Source organism: Brassica napus, chromosome C8, assembly GCF_020379485.1.
Source record: "Brassica napus cultivar Da-Ae chromosome C8, Da-Ae, whole genome shotgun sequence".
NCBI classification, from domain to species: Eukaryota; Viridiplantae; Streptophyta; class Magnoliopsida; order Brassicales; family Brassicaceae; genus Brassica; species Brassica napus.
The window spans coordinates 31,501,624-31,518,777 of NC_063451.1; the positions used below are offsets into that span (position 1 = coordinate 31,501,624).

At 34.3% G+C, this 17,154-nt stretch overlaps 2 protein-coding genes and 1 pseudogene across 2 annotated transcripts; all 3 read right to left on the bottom strand.

Annotated features, from left to right (window-relative positions):
* Positions 1 to 4,640: 4,640 nt before the first annotated feature.
* On the bottom strand, positions 4,641 to 5,100 carry LOC111208623 (uncharacterized protein At1g24000). The gene is made up of 2 exons (XM_022707854.2): positions 4,992 to 5,100; positions 4,641 to 4,900 (listed from the first exon to the last, which is right to left on the bottom strand). Exons 1-2 carry the CDS (start codon positions 5,098 to 5,100, stop codon positions 4,641 to 4,643), a joined length of 369 nt encoding a protein of 122 aa, XP_022563575.1.
* Positions 5,101 to 5,928: 828 nt separating this feature from the next.
* Positions 5,929 to 6,943, bottom strand: LOC111208995 (annotated as a pseudogene).
* A 3,562-nt stretch (positions 6,944 to 10,505) lies between these two features.
* On the bottom strand, positions 10,506 to 12,720 carry LOC111208636. Its single transcript, XM_048766563.1, has 3 exons — positions 11,452 to 12,720; positions 11,017 to 11,361; positions 10,506 to 10,938 (listed from the first exon to the last, which is right to left on the bottom strand). Exons 1-3 carry the CDS (start codon positions 11,573 to 11,575, stop codon positions 10,577 to 10,579), a joined length of 831 nt encoding a protein of 276 aa, XP_048622520.1. The 5' UTR covers positions 11,576 to 12,720; the 3' UTR covers positions 10,506 to 10,576.
* Between the last annotated feature and the right edge of the window lie 4,434 nt (positions 12,721 to 17,154).

Genomic DNA, 17,154 nt, shown 5'->3' on the forward strand with positions numbered 1-17,154 from the left:
ACAAACCGAGATTGTCAAATGTCAACCTATGAAACTTCAAAGTTCAAACCAGAAAACAACAAACTGAAACAAGCGTTGATACCATTTCTTCATGCACCATGAGACATCAACGATCAATCTTCAAAGAAACTTGTGCTTCCAAACTCTGAACAAAAAAAAAACAATTCAGATTACTAATAACACCAAACAAAATAACGACAAAAACTAACAGTTTAGATTACTAAATACCTCTCTCAAGATCATCTTGCTGCTGAACGTACTTGACCATTTGGTGACTGGTGACCACTCCTTTCTCATTCAGCTGAAACTCACACTTCAACCACTGCTCTGTGCACATGAGAACCTCAATCATATAATGAGTCAGGCAGCTTCGTTGTGGGTCGAGAATACGACCACTAGTGCTAAATGCAGACTCAGATGCGACAGAGGACACTTGCAATGCAAGAACGTCCCTTGCTATCTCTGATAATACAGGAAACTTAGGAGCATTGATCTTCCAAAACGACAAGATATCATAATCTGTTCCCTTCATAGAACCCTTGAGATTGACTACCTTTTCCTTCAGATACAGCTCCAACTCAGTACTTGTATCATGAAATCCATCTTCATTCACCATCTCAGCATACAATGAATCCATTCTTTCATAACCTCGTACTCGAACTTCATCATCATCTACATCCATCGCTTCATTTCCTTGACTTTGTGACTGAGACGTTGTCTCAGTATCGGCTGGCTGAGATGTTGTCTCAACAGTATTTGCATTCGTCATTCGGCTGTTATACTCATCAAACAACCGGTTGAGGACATTCATAACCGAATCATAAAGTGCCTTGGACTGTACTGTTTCTTTACCATAAAGCTTCTCAAAACACAGCACTGCAAACTTCATTTTTCTTCTAGGATCAAACACACTAGCTATGATCAAAAGTCTATTGATCTCTTCCAATCCTTCCCAATATTTATCAAACTTTCCCCTCATAGCAGTTGCTTTTTTCCTCATTTCCTCATCAGGACCGTTACTAAATTTTATCAAGTTCCTTTCTATCGTAACGATCTCATTATAACATTTAGGAGAGCTCACTGACTTAGATGCAGAGACGACTAGTGTTGAATCGTAAAAGATTTCTAGAAACTGCTCTAACCTGTCTATTGCATCCCAATCAGCTTTAAGTGGAGGGCCAATCCTTTTCCTTCCATCAGTTTTTTCTTGAAAGTAATCATTATAGAGCTTGTCTTCAGCTTCCATTCTGTCGAATGCTTTTCTGAACTTAAGAGCTCGAGATAGCATCATATATGTTGAGTTCCACCTTGTTAAACAATCCAAAGGTAGACTTCCTCTAGTCATCTTTCCTGACTCAACACGATGATGAAATGAGTCCAGCCTTGGTGTCGACGATCTTACATACTGAATCGCATTTCTTACCCCAGCAATACTGTTGACCACCTCACGCAAACCATCCTTGACGACCAGATTGATGATGTGCGCACAGCAACGCACATGCAAGAAGTCACCATTTAAAACCAGAGCTTCATTTCCTACTGCTGCAAATCCTTCCTTAAACCTTTCTAGTGCAGAAGTATTGGCTGTTGCGTTGTCAACTGTGATTGTGAAAACCTTATCTATCCCCCACTCCGCTAAACAATCGATAAGAACCTTTGAAATTGTCTCCCCTTTGTGATCAGCAACATTCTTAAATCCTATGATCAGCTTTCGCAACTCCCAGCTTGTATCAATGAAGTGAGCAGTGATGACCATGTAGCTAGATGATGTTGTTGGAGCCTTCCATATGTCAGTCGTGAGAGAGACCCTCTGCTTATTAGCATTAAGCAATTTCCTCATTCTTGCTTTCTTTTCCACAAACATTTCAACTATCTCTCGTGTAGCTGTTCGCCTAGAGTGAGGGGTGTAAATTTTGAGCCGGTCGCAGAAATGTTTAAACGCTAAACCCTCGATGAAAGCAAGAGGTAGCTCTCCCAGTACCAGCATCTCATTACACGCTTCCTTAAAAACATCTATGGATATCTTAGCAACCTTTAACTCACCACCTTCTACATCGAGAACACCTTGGGTTTGATCTTCGGTTGGAGCTCTGCTTTGTTTCCATGCGATGTGCTGCTTACATGTTTCAAGATGTTTTAGCAGATTAGATGTTCCAGAGGTAGTAGCACAACTCATTATTCTTCCACAATAATGACATTTGCATTTGTCATTATTCTCCACTGTTCTTGTGTAGTGTTCCCACACTTTTGATCTCACCAAAGTCGTCTGTGCCTTGCATCGTTTTGCTACGTTAGTTCTCTGCTTGCCTTTTCTTTTGTTTCTGGAACCTGAAGCAGGAGCATCAAGTTCATCTTCTTCACGTTCATCCACGTTTTCATCAACACCATCACGATTATCTTCTGCTCCATGTGGAAAGGAAGAAGAATCCATCTACATATGAAGAATGAAAGACAGTGGAGAATAAAAGTAAGTTCTTATAGGAGAAGAAACATAAAAAAATTAGTTTTTATACGAGAAGAAACAAACTAGCCTAAGAGACAGAAACATAATCATAATTTATAAAGCATGAAGTTTTAAGTTCTTATACGAGGATTTTGTCAAAAAAAAGTTCTTATACGAGGAAGAGAAACAAACTAGCTAAAAGACAAAACATAAACTTAAAGCATAAACTTAAGAAGTTAAGCTCTGGATATTTATAAGAATAAGTGAACACGCTTAACTCTAGTCATCATCTATCAAACAAATTAAGTCAACAGAAAATGATCAAAATATTTGAGTAAGAATCCAGAATCTATGAAGTAATAATAGATGAATTCAGGGACTGTACCTCTGAGATTCTCGACGACACAGACGGTGGAGAACGAGGAGGAAGACAAGTTGAGAGATTGGGAACGAGAAGAAGATTTTGATTTAAACTTGCCAGATTTCCAGTTTAAGATCCAAAATCGAAATTTAAGGGATTAGGTTGAGAGACCTTTCGTTTTTCAAGAATAAAGGAAAGTAAATATTGTGGCATCAATACGACAATAGCTATATCTAAGTTTATGGGAAACTGCACAGATTATTAACATATATGGATGAATGAATCTTGTGTATATATAGTTCGGGTATCCGTTCGGTTCTCGGGTAATACCCGAACCGAACCGATACCCGAACTATATATATACAAGATCCATGCGGGTAATTAGCTATATCCATTCGGTTCGGATACGCTGTTTTTCGGTTCGGTTCGGTTCGGTTCTTTCGGTTCCGGTTTTTTTGCCCAGGCCTAGTCGTAATAGTATAATTATTAGGCGTTTAAAAAATTAAGTCTATAGCATCTAGTAACTTAATGGGCCACACAAAGTCTAACACTTGGCCATTACAATTAGTTTTCGAAGCCATGTGAAATAAACTATTAACTAAAAGACACATGCGGACAAGGAGTGAGAATTTGAGACACATGTGAATAAGATGATTGAAATATATAGAATCGCCGATAGGCACCACCACCGTCGCCGCACGAAATTCTGCCTGAGCTAAAATTCTGACCTCCCTATCTCTCTCTATGGAAATTTTAGAGCTAGAAGAGAGAGAGCTGTACTATTCTCGTATTCACTTTTACTCAATTAGTTTGCACAAACCGGAAATTGTGCTTTTAGTTTCTTGCATAAAAAAGAGTCGATGAAATTGACCGCTTGTGTTATTGACGCGTTTCTGGCCAGAGGCAAAAGTAGAAAATGCCAACTCATCAATATATACTGCAAAAAAATTTTTTTTACTGCTTTCTACTTTTTTGGGGGGCCAAGAAAATCATGGTCTAGCCGATCAAATTCACTTTTGTAAACTACTTAACTTTCTGTTTAAAAATATTAATTCACAATCGTATGTAGATACAGTACATATATATATATGTATGTATGTGATGAATTTTAGCGTTAACCAATGCTCATGTAACTCGACAACTTTAACATACTAAACCTAATAGTTTACTTGTAGTTAATACAATTTCAATCGTTTTGGTACTGATATAGATCTCAAGTTTTACTCTTCCATTTTCCTGTTCGGAAATAAGGATAATGTCTTAAGCTTTACCATTTGACTAGTTGTCCATGGTTTTTCTTATGTAACGAGATTCTTAATTAGCGATGATAAGCAGTGAGGTGCACAATCCACCGTGTATCAGTTACCCATTTAACCAAATGAAGAATGAGATTAACTTTACCTTCTACGAATATTTCAGAATCCTCGGTCCAAGAAAACTATGCAAAATTATATATATGGAAAACAATTATATGCAAATCGATATTGTTCAACTCCTTTTGATGCTGCGAATGAGTTTCATTTAGCTTCCTTACCAGCTATGTGCTGCTGTCTTTGTTTAAGTTTTTCATCTTTTACGTGTACTAACTTTTTGAAACAATGTATCCTTTGGAGAGATGGGAGAAGAGAGAAAGATGAATAAAAGTAAAAAAAATAAAAATAAAAAATAAAATAAAATCGATATTGTTCATCTTGAAAGTCATGCGAGTTTATACACCCCAATATGCCGAACGTAAAAAAATATAATGCAATAAACGTAGAAACATATTTAAATCCCATTTCACCTAAGATGTTAGGTTATATCCTAACTAAATACGCACCTTGTGATTTAAAAAAACTACATACAAAGATATTCATCAGTCTCCTTTAAGTAATTGATAAGAATGTCGATGATCCACATTGGATCTCCAATGTCATGACGGATCTTCTCGTACTCGACGGTCCACACCACACGGCTACCATCGGTCTCATCTTCCTTGGGAGTGACCGTGATGGTTGCTTTGAAAGTATTGTAGCTATCGGAGACTAGATTTCCACACATATTCAACGTCACTGTTCTTTTCTCCCAACCCACAGACTCAGTGATCTTCTCCTTCGCTACAGTGAAAGAAACAACATGTATTTCAAGATTTTGATCGATGATATGCAAGAATTTTGAATGAAATGTGGAAGAGTTAAAAAGATTTACATATTATGTCAAAAGTGCTATCTATGTCGTCGGTGAAAGATGTAAAGAACTTGTCCGCCGGTGACTTGATGTCAAAGTTTCCAGAAGAAACTCCATATAGTGCTTCCATTCTCTTTCTCTCTCTCTCGATACTTTTACAAGTATATTTTCTATAAGGTAAAAAGTATACTTCTTTCGATGATGGTGTTTATATAGAGATGAAATTTGCGTTAACGTTTTTTACTTAACCCCACACATTTCCCTTTTGTCATCATATATAATAAGTATAGACATAAACCGATGTGTATATCATGAAATAATGAGTAGGCAGTAAACGGTGTAGTCATATTTTTCTGCCTGTAACTCACGTTTCACAAAAATATGCATGCATCAGTTTATTGGACAATATCGAATCTTTCTATATATAGCCAAATGCTCCAGAATTTACAATTTTACTTCACCCACATTCACACCCAGACCCGGTTAATTCACGTGGCGCATGGGACAATAAATAAATTCTACAGACCAAAATGATATTAGATTCCTAATGTGTAAATTAACTCTACATAAGCGTATTTTAATTTAAGTCGTAACTGATTATACTTTTGCTGTAAAAGACTATATATGTGTATGTGATGAAGTTAAAATAGTTATGACTAAGGAATATCCCGAAATCGTGGAAGCACCGTAACCTACTGGTTAAGGTTTAAAGGCTTCTACACCCAGGTCTGGGGTTCGAATCCCAGACTATGCAATTTATTGCAGATTACAGGAAATCCAGGTTTCAAGTCCCGGAGAAAGCGATTTATTAAACAATTATGCAGACTACGGAAGAAAGGCTTACAAGGGATCTTCAACATGGTGCAAGTAAATCTGACCAGGCGTGGATCTTCATAAGACGGCTCAGGTGATACAGTTAGGCGTAGGTCTTCATAAAGCATGTAGTATTATCGGTTGTCGAATCGTCTATGTAATCTTTCTCATATCATAATTGTAACGTCATAATAAATCAGCGTTAAAAAAAGAATATCATGAAATAACTAGTTATTAAGAAATGCTCTAGTCATATATGTTTCAAAAAATCATGTTTATTAATAAGAAAACACAGTTTTGCTTGACACGCAAGAAATCTAATAACCTTATTCACATACATATTTTTCATAAATTGTTATTTTTTAATTTTTTGGTTAAAAGTTTTTTAAGGAAAAAAAATTGTAGCAAATTGTGTGTGGACCGTGGAACCACTGGGCCTGAAAATATAAGACTGGCCGGCGTAGATGAAGTGAGCGGTGGCTCTTGTTGGAAAGCCTTTCTTTTAATCAGAAGACACGTGTTTCTTTGCGGGTGCAGCACCATGATTTGACATGTTTCACAGGAGAAATTAAACCCACTACAAGACAGAGTCACGTGCTTGTGACGACAGGTGCCCGTGTTGATCACTATCACTTTCCACAACGGTTGGCCGGCGAATTCTCTCCTAGTCCTCACAGTATCGATCTGGATCTCACGGAAAGTGCAGAGGCACACTCCTTGACTGACCGCAGAGAAGAGGGAAAGAAAATCAACAAAATATTTAAGAGCGAACGTCATTGTAATTTGTTTTTTAAGGAGTAATGCTATAGCCACTTAATTTAAACAAATTGAAGATTTTTTTCCTTCTTTTTTTAAAAATGCGCTTAATTTTCATACTGGATCGATAAGGCAGAATATATTTTCCTCTCAACTTAAACAGAATAAAGTGATTATAAACGATACATTTAAAATTCTTTTAACAAAAGAATATTATTAAATAAAAATATTAAGGGATATATGCACACACTGATCAACATATAATTCAGCGAAAGCAATGGGTAAAATAGACTTTCTTTTTCAGAAAAAAAAACATATAATTCAGCAACTCCGATATGGCATACCGCATATCTAATTATTTCATGTTATAGCGGGTAACTCGGATTATATTGAATAAATTTTTAATACAAACACCCTTAGTTGTGTGAAGCAATGAATAATAATAGAGGAAAGCAAATCTCTCCTTAACAGAGAAAATTTGTAGGATTGATCTCTCCTTGACTGAGTAAGTTTTTCTGATACGAATCAGAACTTTTAAAGGTGAACTTTGATATATTCGAACAGATTTGTGTTTTAATTTACTAAGCCAAACAAAATTTTCTGATAAGTATTTTTTTTTCCAAGACGAATCCATCAGAGCAGATTTATTGGTTAGATTTACTTAAAGGTTCTCATAAGAGAAATAATATTGTTATTTAGTACATTTTTAGTAAATAATTAAAATTATCTTTTTTTCATAATAAAATAAATAATAAGAAGCTGCCATTTGTAAAGTAAGTATGTAAAAGTGTTCAAATTAGTTCTCTGCACCGAAACGGTATCACCCTTTCACTTTTTTTTTTTTCGATAAACCCTATCGGTTGATCCGGTCGGCCCTGGGAGAAATGCACTTAGTGCTACAGAGTGGACTAGTCCGAAAGCATAACACACTGCCTGACCCGAGTTTGGAATACCTTCCGACTAATGCCATGGGGTGGACCAATCATCTGTTATGGTCCATCAAGTAAACCATTTGGACCGAAACTCAAGCCCAAACTAGCCAAAATAGTGATAATTTAGTTCCCAGGAAAAATCAAACCCATGACTGATGTGGATACACACCAAACCCTAAGAGATTGCCACTGGCGTCACTTCACTGCCTCACTTCATGGCACTAAAATTTTGGTTTTCTGTAAGATGGACTAGTTTCGGTTCCTCACGTTGAGAATTATATTTGTACAAAGTCTTCAAACTTAATTGATTAGATCTTCTTAATGTAGCAACTAATTGGAACCATACCATACGTAACTGATTGCATTTTGTTACTAAAATGATTATGTAAACACATCCGAATTTGATCATATAATGAAAGTGATCATTGTGACTAATGAAATAAATATCAGTAACTGCTCACGTACTACTTACTAATTGTAATTTAAATAATGATAGCGACTATATATCCAACGCCTTGAACACCGTTCCATACATCACAAAATAAAATTTTAATTAAGCTTCCTTACTAAATAGCTATTACTTAATTTTTAAATGATAAGTTAATTTTCAAATCTTCGACCAAAAAAAGAAGAAGTTAATTTTCAAATCTAAATTACGGATAATAGCTACCAAAATAACAATGTCTCTTCGGTTTAAAATGTACGTGTAGTTTAATGACTTACATCATTAGTTTGGTTCTAGTCAAGATGGATTAGTTGCAGGTTCTTACGTTGAAAAATATGTATAAAGTTTTCAGACTTATTAATGTAACAACGAACTGGAACCCTATTTAACTGATTTTATTTTGTTACTTAAAATGATTATGTAAATACATGCGAAGTTGATGATATTAACGTGATTGTGACTAATGGAAAATGTCATTAACTGTTCACGTCATTCAATTTTACGAAAATATTTAACACAATTCCATACATCACAAAAACTTTAATTAATAAGTGAGTGCCATACATCTAATTAAGAAATGCGGATATTAATGATTTATTTTGTTTCGTTTGCCTTTTATTAAAAAGTAGTCATTTTGATATATTATGATCATCGGTCCAACAATAATATGCAAATCAACCAAATTGCTTTGGTCTAGTGGTACAGGAGCTCCAGCTGGAGTGTCCGTCCCCGGGTTCGACCTTGGCCACTGTGGAATTTATACGTGGACTGCAGCATCCGAGACCGAAGACCGTTACACGGTGAGCCACATAGTGACGCCCTGACAGCGTCCATGTTCACTTCGGTCTCTAGTCTGGACTACTTCGGTGGGGCCATGATACTCGGTTAGCAAAAAAAACAATAATATGCAAATCGATATATTATTCATATACTTGTAAAACTCACTCTAAACTCTTCTTTATCTCTTTTTAAACTCTAGCTTACTAATTCTAAATTTCATTCATCTTCTTTATCTCTTCTTAAACTCTAGCTTACTGATTCTAATCTCATTCATCTCAAGTGCACAAACTCTAAAGTGTTGTGTTACTTCTCAAGGATTAGATTCAAACTAGAGATTCTCTGCCTTATATAATCAGTTTACTGTCTAGGATTCTTGGTTATATTTATGCTTTGTGTGAGGATTCAATCACAAGTTGGTTGTCTCTGATCTTGAATGGTGAGTTCATGTTACGTGGTTGAAGAGGATTCAGTTACAAGTTAACTGAATATTCTCTTGACATGAGACAAACACTCACGAATTCCAACATGGTATCAGAGCTTTGTTGCTCTTCTTTGGGATCAAACTCACATATTTTCTCTCTGTTTTTGAATAAATCCTATCTCTCCCTCAAGCTTGATACACAGATACTAGAAAGTATTGACCAAGCTTTCACTATATCAGAGTGGGAGAGAAATTATTTATTCAAAAACAGAGAGAAAATATGTGAGTTTGATCCCAAAGAGGAGCAACAAAGCTCTGATACCATGTTGGAATTCGTGAGTGTTTGTCTCATGTCAAGAGAGTATTCAGTTAACTTGTAACTGAATCCCCTTCAACCACACAACATGAAGTCACCATTCAAGATCAGAGACAACCAACTTGTAATTGAATCCTCACACAAAGCATAAATATAACCAAGAATCCTAGACAGTAAACTGATTTTATAAAGCAGAGAATCTCTAGTTTGAATCTAATCCTTGAGAAGTAACACAACACTTTAGAGTTTGTGCACTTAAGATGAATGAGATTTAGAATCACTAAGCTAGAGTTTAAGAAGAGATAAATAAGAGTTTAGAGTGAGTTTTACAAGTATTAGGCTGCCTTAAGAGAGAAAGAGTTAAGGCAGCCTCTATCCATAATGCTTAACTCTCTACATTGTGAATATTGTTTAGACACAAGATAGAGAGAGAAAGCCACGAATTTAGACTGAGAAAAACTTGTATATTGATTCTAGTTAGTGTTGCAAGAGATGGTGAAGGTCTTTAAATAGACAATCACTTATAATAAACAATTACTAAATCAGGGAAAAACTAAACAATTAATATAATGGGGAATTGGAAGAGGCCAAGAGGATATGGACAAGGAGAGGCACAACCAGATGAGGAGAAATGTACATAAAAGAGGATGACACAGTCTGCTTGAGTGAAAGTGACATGAGTAAGGTGCATTCTTCATATGGTTGGATAGTGACAAGTCTGGTTGCTTCTCCAAGCTCCCATGTGACTTCTTCTTGTCCAATTCTGACCAGAAATAAACCTTTGCATCCAAACTTAGTTTATTTGAAACTTAAACATGTTTGAAAATTTTGGATTCAGCTGTCCACAGTTCAGCTGTCCACTATTTATTGTCCATGGTCAAGTGTCTACGATTTGTTGTCCACGATTTGTTGTCCACGATTTGACTGTCCATGATTCAATTTCAACAATGGATTATTGGCTTCTCTTGATGAACTCTCCGTTGATCTTGAACTAACTCCTTTCCTTTGGTTCTATTTTCTTCTTCATTTCAACATTATTCATATAGCATAACGAGGTCCATACATCCCCAAATACCAACCGTTATAAGAAATTCATACATATACTGCAATGAACGTAGACATATAATAGATGGGATCATATTCCTATATGTAGATGAACCTTTCGAATGTTTTTTTCCGAAGCTTGATCTCGTGAGCGAATCTAGCCGGTCCTATATCTAGATGAAGCTCTTGACTTAGAGCATATTTATTTGGAAGCTTGTACCGGATATCCTCATAGATAGAAACAGCTGTGTCGAGGAATAAGTCTGGATCTTGGATGTTATCAGAAATATTCTCCGCATCGATGGTCCATTTCACGTGGCTACCGTTGTTATAGTCTTCCTTAGGAATAATAGTGGTGGTTACTTTGAGCTTCTTGTACTTAGTCATCAACAAATGAGAGCTCCTCACACTTATCGTAGTTGTCCTACTCTCCCAGTCCTCAGCCTCGATCTCCACCTCAGCTTTTTGTGAACATATATAAAAAAATAGGGTTTTAATCTAGAAATATGAGCTAAATGACAAAGTATAGAAACGTTTACCATCATCTTTAGATGCTCCGATGAAAGCTTTAAAGCATTCGTCCGCCGTATAATCAGTGTCAATGGAGTTGACCTTATGATTTAGTTCATAAAGATTATAGACATCGGTGGACCTGATGTATTCGAGTAGAGTGCTGACGATCCACATTGGATCTATTATGTCATAGCTAATCTTCTCGAAATCGACGGACCACGCCAGGCTGCTAGGTATCATGTCTCTCGTAGGAGTGACGGTGAATGTTGCTTCGATCTTCTTGAAGAAGTCCGAGATGTGATTCCAAAATATGCTCATCTTCACTGTTTTTTTCTCCAAACTCTCTGACTCGATTTGGAACCTCAACTCCACTACAATGAAACATAGAAATTGACTTAAGGGTTTTAATCGATGAATAAGAAACAAAAATGAAAGTTGGAAGATAGTTAAGGGTCATTTACCAGCAGAAAATGAGAATGAATCATGATTGTAGCACTTCCATTCTCTCTTTCCGGTAAAATATTTAACGAACTCGTCTGCGGGAGATTCTATGTCAAGAGCCCCATAATAAGAACCGTGTAGCATTGACGGGAAATGAGCTAAAAAAATTTAACTCTGCCATTCTCTTTTTTTTTTGTAAGTATATGTTTTTGTGGGTTTGATTATAGTCATCTCTCGATGAATATGTGTTTATATAGAGAGAGAGTTCAGTGCAAATTGCTTAAACTAGTTTTACCTAACCCCACTCGTATTACCTTTTTCATCATACCGAATCTTTCTATCTATAAACAAAGCTTCACAGTATTTATTATTTGTCTCTGTTCGGAACTACAACTACACTAAGCGTTATTCTAGCGGTAGTTCCGGACCTAACGAGTTACCAAAAAATCGAAAATATTCAGAAATTACGCGGAGCTTAGTTTGAAATATAATTTAATATATTTATAATATATTTAGCTAATTTTAAACATGATGATACAAGTTTTTAGACATAATTATATAATTTTTTATATATAATTTTAAACAGTCTCTTTTTGATTAGTAAATTGTGAGTTTGATACAAAAAAATCTCTAAATGTAGTATTTATGTGTTTGTTTTGGGTTTGATAGCTAATTATAATTATTTAGTAATGAATAATTACACAAAATCTGTCAATAATAAATAAAAAATAATCAATCGTGTTTTACCTTACACGGACAGAAAAAAAAAAACCAAAACAAAATTTAGGCTGTCGACGCGGGATTAGACGGGAATTAGACAGTCAACGCGGGATTAGACGGGAATTAGACAGTCAACGCAGAAATTATGCGATTTTACGCGGATCAACGTCTGACTACACCGATTTAGGTATAATCACCGCGATCAACTTCCAAACAGTTTCTAAGCGACCGCGTTTTCAAACAGGACTATCTACTCACACTCAGTTAATTTATTTGGCAGATGTGAAAATAAATTAGCTGTACATGCCAAATTGATATCACCTGCCTAAAAGTATCAATTAACTCAAACCAAGCGAATTAATTTAATTTCGCTGTAACTGATTCTCTTTTACTACATTTTAACTATGTAAACGGATATATATCAATATGAAGATATTAAAATAGTTTTGACAAACCATGCCAAGTCTCATTGATATCACAACTAATTGAATAAAGTTTGACCCGTGTTTGAAATGCAGGATCCACATATATTTTTTCTTATTGTGATATTTGAATTTATAAATGTTATATTTTATTTGCTATAACATTTAAATAAACAGTTATAAATTTTAAAATAATTTTATGATATTAAATTGTAACAAAAATGGTGATAATTATATCACTACAAGAAAACATCGGTATTCTGACGGACATTCCGACGGAAAATGAAATCCTCAGAATTTCCCGAGAATTCCGAGGAATTTCCGAGGAAATTCCGAGGAAACCCAAAATTTGGGTTTCCTCGGAATTTCCTCGGAATATACCGACGGAATTCCGAGGAAACATTAATCCGTCGGAATATTCCGAGGAAATTCCGACGAACTAGTGATCGATCGATGCGTTTTTAGACATATACCCATCGATCGATCACATTGTTACGCTTTGGTCCATCTTAGTGATCGATCGATGTGTTTTTGGACATAAATACATCGATCGATCCGTTTATAAAAAAACATTCGAGATTTTGAAACCCCAAACACTAGTTCCTCAGAATTTCCTCGGAATATTCCGAGGAAATTCCGAGGAACACTTGATATCCTTGATCGATCGATGGGATAATCTCATCGATCGATCACATTTTTACGCTTTGGTCCATCTTAGTGATCGATCGATGCGTTTTTGGACATAAATACATCGATCGATCCGTTTATAAAAAAACATTCGAGATTTTGAAATCCCAAACACTAGTTCCTCAGAATTTCCTCGGAATATTCCGAGGAAATTCCGAGGAACACTTGATATCCTTGATCGATCGATGGGATAATCTCATCGATCGATCACATTGTTACGCTTTGGTCCATCTTAGTGATCGATCGATGCGTTTTTGGACATAAATACATCGATCGATCCATTTATAAAAAAACATTCGAGATTTTGAAACCCCAAACACTAGTTCCTCAGAATTTCCTCGGAATATTCCGACGGAATTCTGAGGAAGAAAAGGGTTTCCTCGGAATTTCCTCGGAATATTCCGAGGAAATTCCGAGGAAATAGGGTTTTTAAACTGAAAACAACGTTTTGCGGTTTGAATAACACCTATATAACCCTTATTAAGTGTCTTACGTTCATTATGAAGTCAAAAATTTGTTTATTACCCTATAATAAACACTTTTCCGATTGTATGAACGAAATCCCCACAACATAAGAGAAACACTTATACACTTTAATGAACGGTAAAGGGAATACTTACAATTCGTTTTGAAATTTGTTATTTCATGGTTTATGCTCATCTATACAAAGAATCCTCAATGGTATGCATTACAATTGTATAAGAAATAAAATACGGCAAAAAAAATTGATGTTTTGAAACCCCAAACACTAGTTCCTCGGTATTTCCTCAGAATATTCCGAGGAAATTCCGAGGAACAATATAAATTAATAGAAATACATGCACATGATATTCTTTTTCCTCGAATTAATGAAAATATTCCGAGGAAATTCCGACGGATATTTAAGTGGCCGTCGGAATTTCCTCGGAATATTTTCATTTAACCGGGCAAACAAGCCGCCAAATATTTCGCGAAAATTGAAATTGAAAATACTGAGGGAATTCCGACGGAAAATATCCGTCAGACCCAAGGTTTTATAAACTCGAACCGTATCTTCTTCCCCATTTCTCTCTTCTTCCCCATTTCTCTCTTCTTCCTCTCCGGCGATCTCTCTCTCCTTCCGGCGTTCTCCACCTTCTTTCGCGACGATCTCTCCGGCGAATCCTTTCCATTCCTTTACAAATCATGTAAGAACCTTATCCCACTCTCTTAGGTCCTATTTGATAGGTTTTTAAGTAGATTTGATGATTTTAGAAGTTTTTTGATAGATTTTTGTTAGGGTGATTGGGTAGGATTGTGATTTGTTGTGTAATAGGTTTAGAATTGTGATTTGGTTGTGTTGAATTGATTTAGAACTTTTTTTATAAATTGTTTATTATTTTTGTATTTACAAAACGTTTATATAAATTCGATTTTACAAAACGTTTTTGTATATAAATTCGATTTTTGGATTTATAAAAGATGATTTCATATTTATAAAAATATTTATATTTATTAAAACTAATTTTGTATTTATAAAACATTTTTTTGATTTATAAACACTATTTTTTTATTTTTGTATTTACAAAAACTATTTTTAAATATACAAAACGTTCTTTGTATATAAATTCATTTTTTGGATTTATAAAAGATGATTTCATATTTTAAAATTAATTTTGTATTTATAAAACATTTTTTGATTTATAAACATTATTTTATTATTTTTTGTATTTATAAATACTATTTTGTATTTATAAAAAGATGATTTCATATCTATAAAAATATTTATATTTATTAAAACTAATTTTGTATTTATAAAACATTTTTTTATTTATAAACACTATTTTATTATTTTTTGTATTGATAAAAACTATTTTGTATTTATAAAAAGATGATTTCATATTTATAAAAATATTTATATTTCTTAAAACTAATTTTGTATTTATAAACATTTTTTTATTTATAAAAACTATTTTATTATTTTTTGTATTTTAAATATGTTTTCTATTTCAATTTTAATTTTATATTTTTGAATTTCAATTTAAAAAAATAAATTTATAAATTTTTTTTTGAATTTTGGAAATATTCCGAGGAAGTGTATCCCTCGGAATATTCCGACGACATATTCCTCGGAATATTCCGAGGAATTTCCGACGAAAAAAGTCCTCGGAATATTCCGAGGAAATTCATTTCCTCGGAATTCCGTCGGAAATTTCCGAGGGATTTCCGAGGAAAGATGAATTTCCGAGGAGTTATTTCCGAGGACTTTTTTCGTCGGTATTTCGTCGGAATAACGTTATTCCGACGACATACCGACGATTTTTTCTCTCAGTATGCCGATGTTTTCTTGTAGTGTATAAAGTAAGTTTTCATAAAATATTTAATTATATAATATTACATAGTTTATTTTAATTATAATATCAGTATTTTTTTTTAAAAACAGAAAATTTAAATAATAATATGATATATATTTTTATGAAAGTATATTTTTATGTAGACCAAAGTGAATATTATGAAATTAAAATAATGATCTCGTTTTAGTCGTCACTTAGTTTCTTTTTGGAAAACAGTCACTTAGTTTATACAAACTGATTGTTGTAAATTTTAATTTAATTGTTTCATGAAAATATTCCAGACTTTTAAACCAACTTTTAATTGGAAACAATACAATATGTGCTTTAATTTATCCAAATTAAAGATTTAGTGCGCACACAGTTTCAGTTTTTCCATATTACAAGTCCTTTTTTCAGAAAAAGAAAAGCTTGTAAATATCTTCATTCGACACTCTCGAGTTATTGGTCAATTAGTTTTAGCTTCTTAGGGTTAACAATAAATCTATAGCTTCCAAACAAAATAAGGAATTCTCAATGATTTTTAAAGGTACAAATATATGTGAACTGTAACTAAGCAACCAGTTGCTACTCTGCATATCTCAATAAACAATCTAATGAATTGTGGATTAGTTCCGCTATTTGTAATATTATAACCATCGATCCAACAATAACTATATGCCAATCGACATATTATTCATAGTTTTATGTATGAATCTATACATCCCCTGATGTCAAACGTTTATAAGAGCTATATGCATATATACTGTAATAAATATAATATATAGTATGCCAATTTATGTATACATTTTAATATGCATATAGATGAACCTTAGTCCATGATTAACGGTGAAATCCAAATGGGTTTCTTATTATTTTTATTTTTTTTGTCTGAATAATAAAAAAAATAAATTAAAAATTAATCAATCACGGACCGTCACGTGTTAGTGGGGCGCGCAGCCCGCGAACAATGCAAGAAACATCGAATAACGGTTTTTATTCTGGTTATTCTGCAACCGGTTTTTGTTTTTTTCTGGCCCCTTAAGAAACCCACTAAACACCCCTCCCCCCATAATCCGGCGCTTACTATTAATTAGAACATGTTTATTTAAGAAGCTTGTCGTCGATCTTCTTTAAGAGATTAACAGCGGTGTTGATAAGTGTGGGTCGTGGTTGTCATCGGTAATTTATCCCAAACTCAGCGGTCTATTCACGTGGCTAGCGTCACCGCCTTAAGCGTCATGGAGTTACTCAAGATATCAGGGTTGATCCTTAGGGGTTTAAATTTGATTGAGAAATATGAATTGAATGATAAATCAGTTAGATGTATATGTAATGTAAAACGTTACCATCACGTTTTTATGTTTCCATACAATTCGTTACCTGACACTAAACGTCAACTCAACGGTAGTTTAATCTTGTGACACCCTCCAGCTAATAGTTTTTAGTTAAGTTTATGTTGTGTGGGTTTATAAAAGCAATAGCATTGGTAGATAGATACTAGATACACATTCAAAGATATTTCACAAATATAATATTGATAGATTTTGTTTTGTAACTAAAATGGTAAAATAAAGAAAAATTGAGATAGTTTATCAAAAAAGAA

Coding starts and splice junctions, on each gene's coding strand:
- LOC111208636 (XM_048766563.1), bottom strand. CDS start 11,575: ATGCTACACGGTTCTTATTATGGGGCTCTTGACATAGAATCTCCCGCA. Junction 11,362..11,451: donor TTCATTCTCATTTTCTGCTG/GTAAATGACCCT, acceptor GTTTCATTGTAG/TGGAGTTGAGGTTCCAAATC. Junction 10,939..11,016: donor CGGAGCATCTAAAGATGATG/GTAAACGTTTCT, acceptor GTTCACAAAAAG/CTGAGGTGGAGATCGAGGCT.
- LOC111208623 (XM_022707854.2), bottom strand. CDS start 5,100: ATGGAAGCACTATATGGAGTTTCTTCTGGAAACTTTGACATCAAGTCA. Junction 4,901..4,991: donor TAGCACTTTTGACATAATAT/GTAAATCTTTTT, acceptor CTTTCACTGTAG/CGAAGGAGAAGATCACTGAG.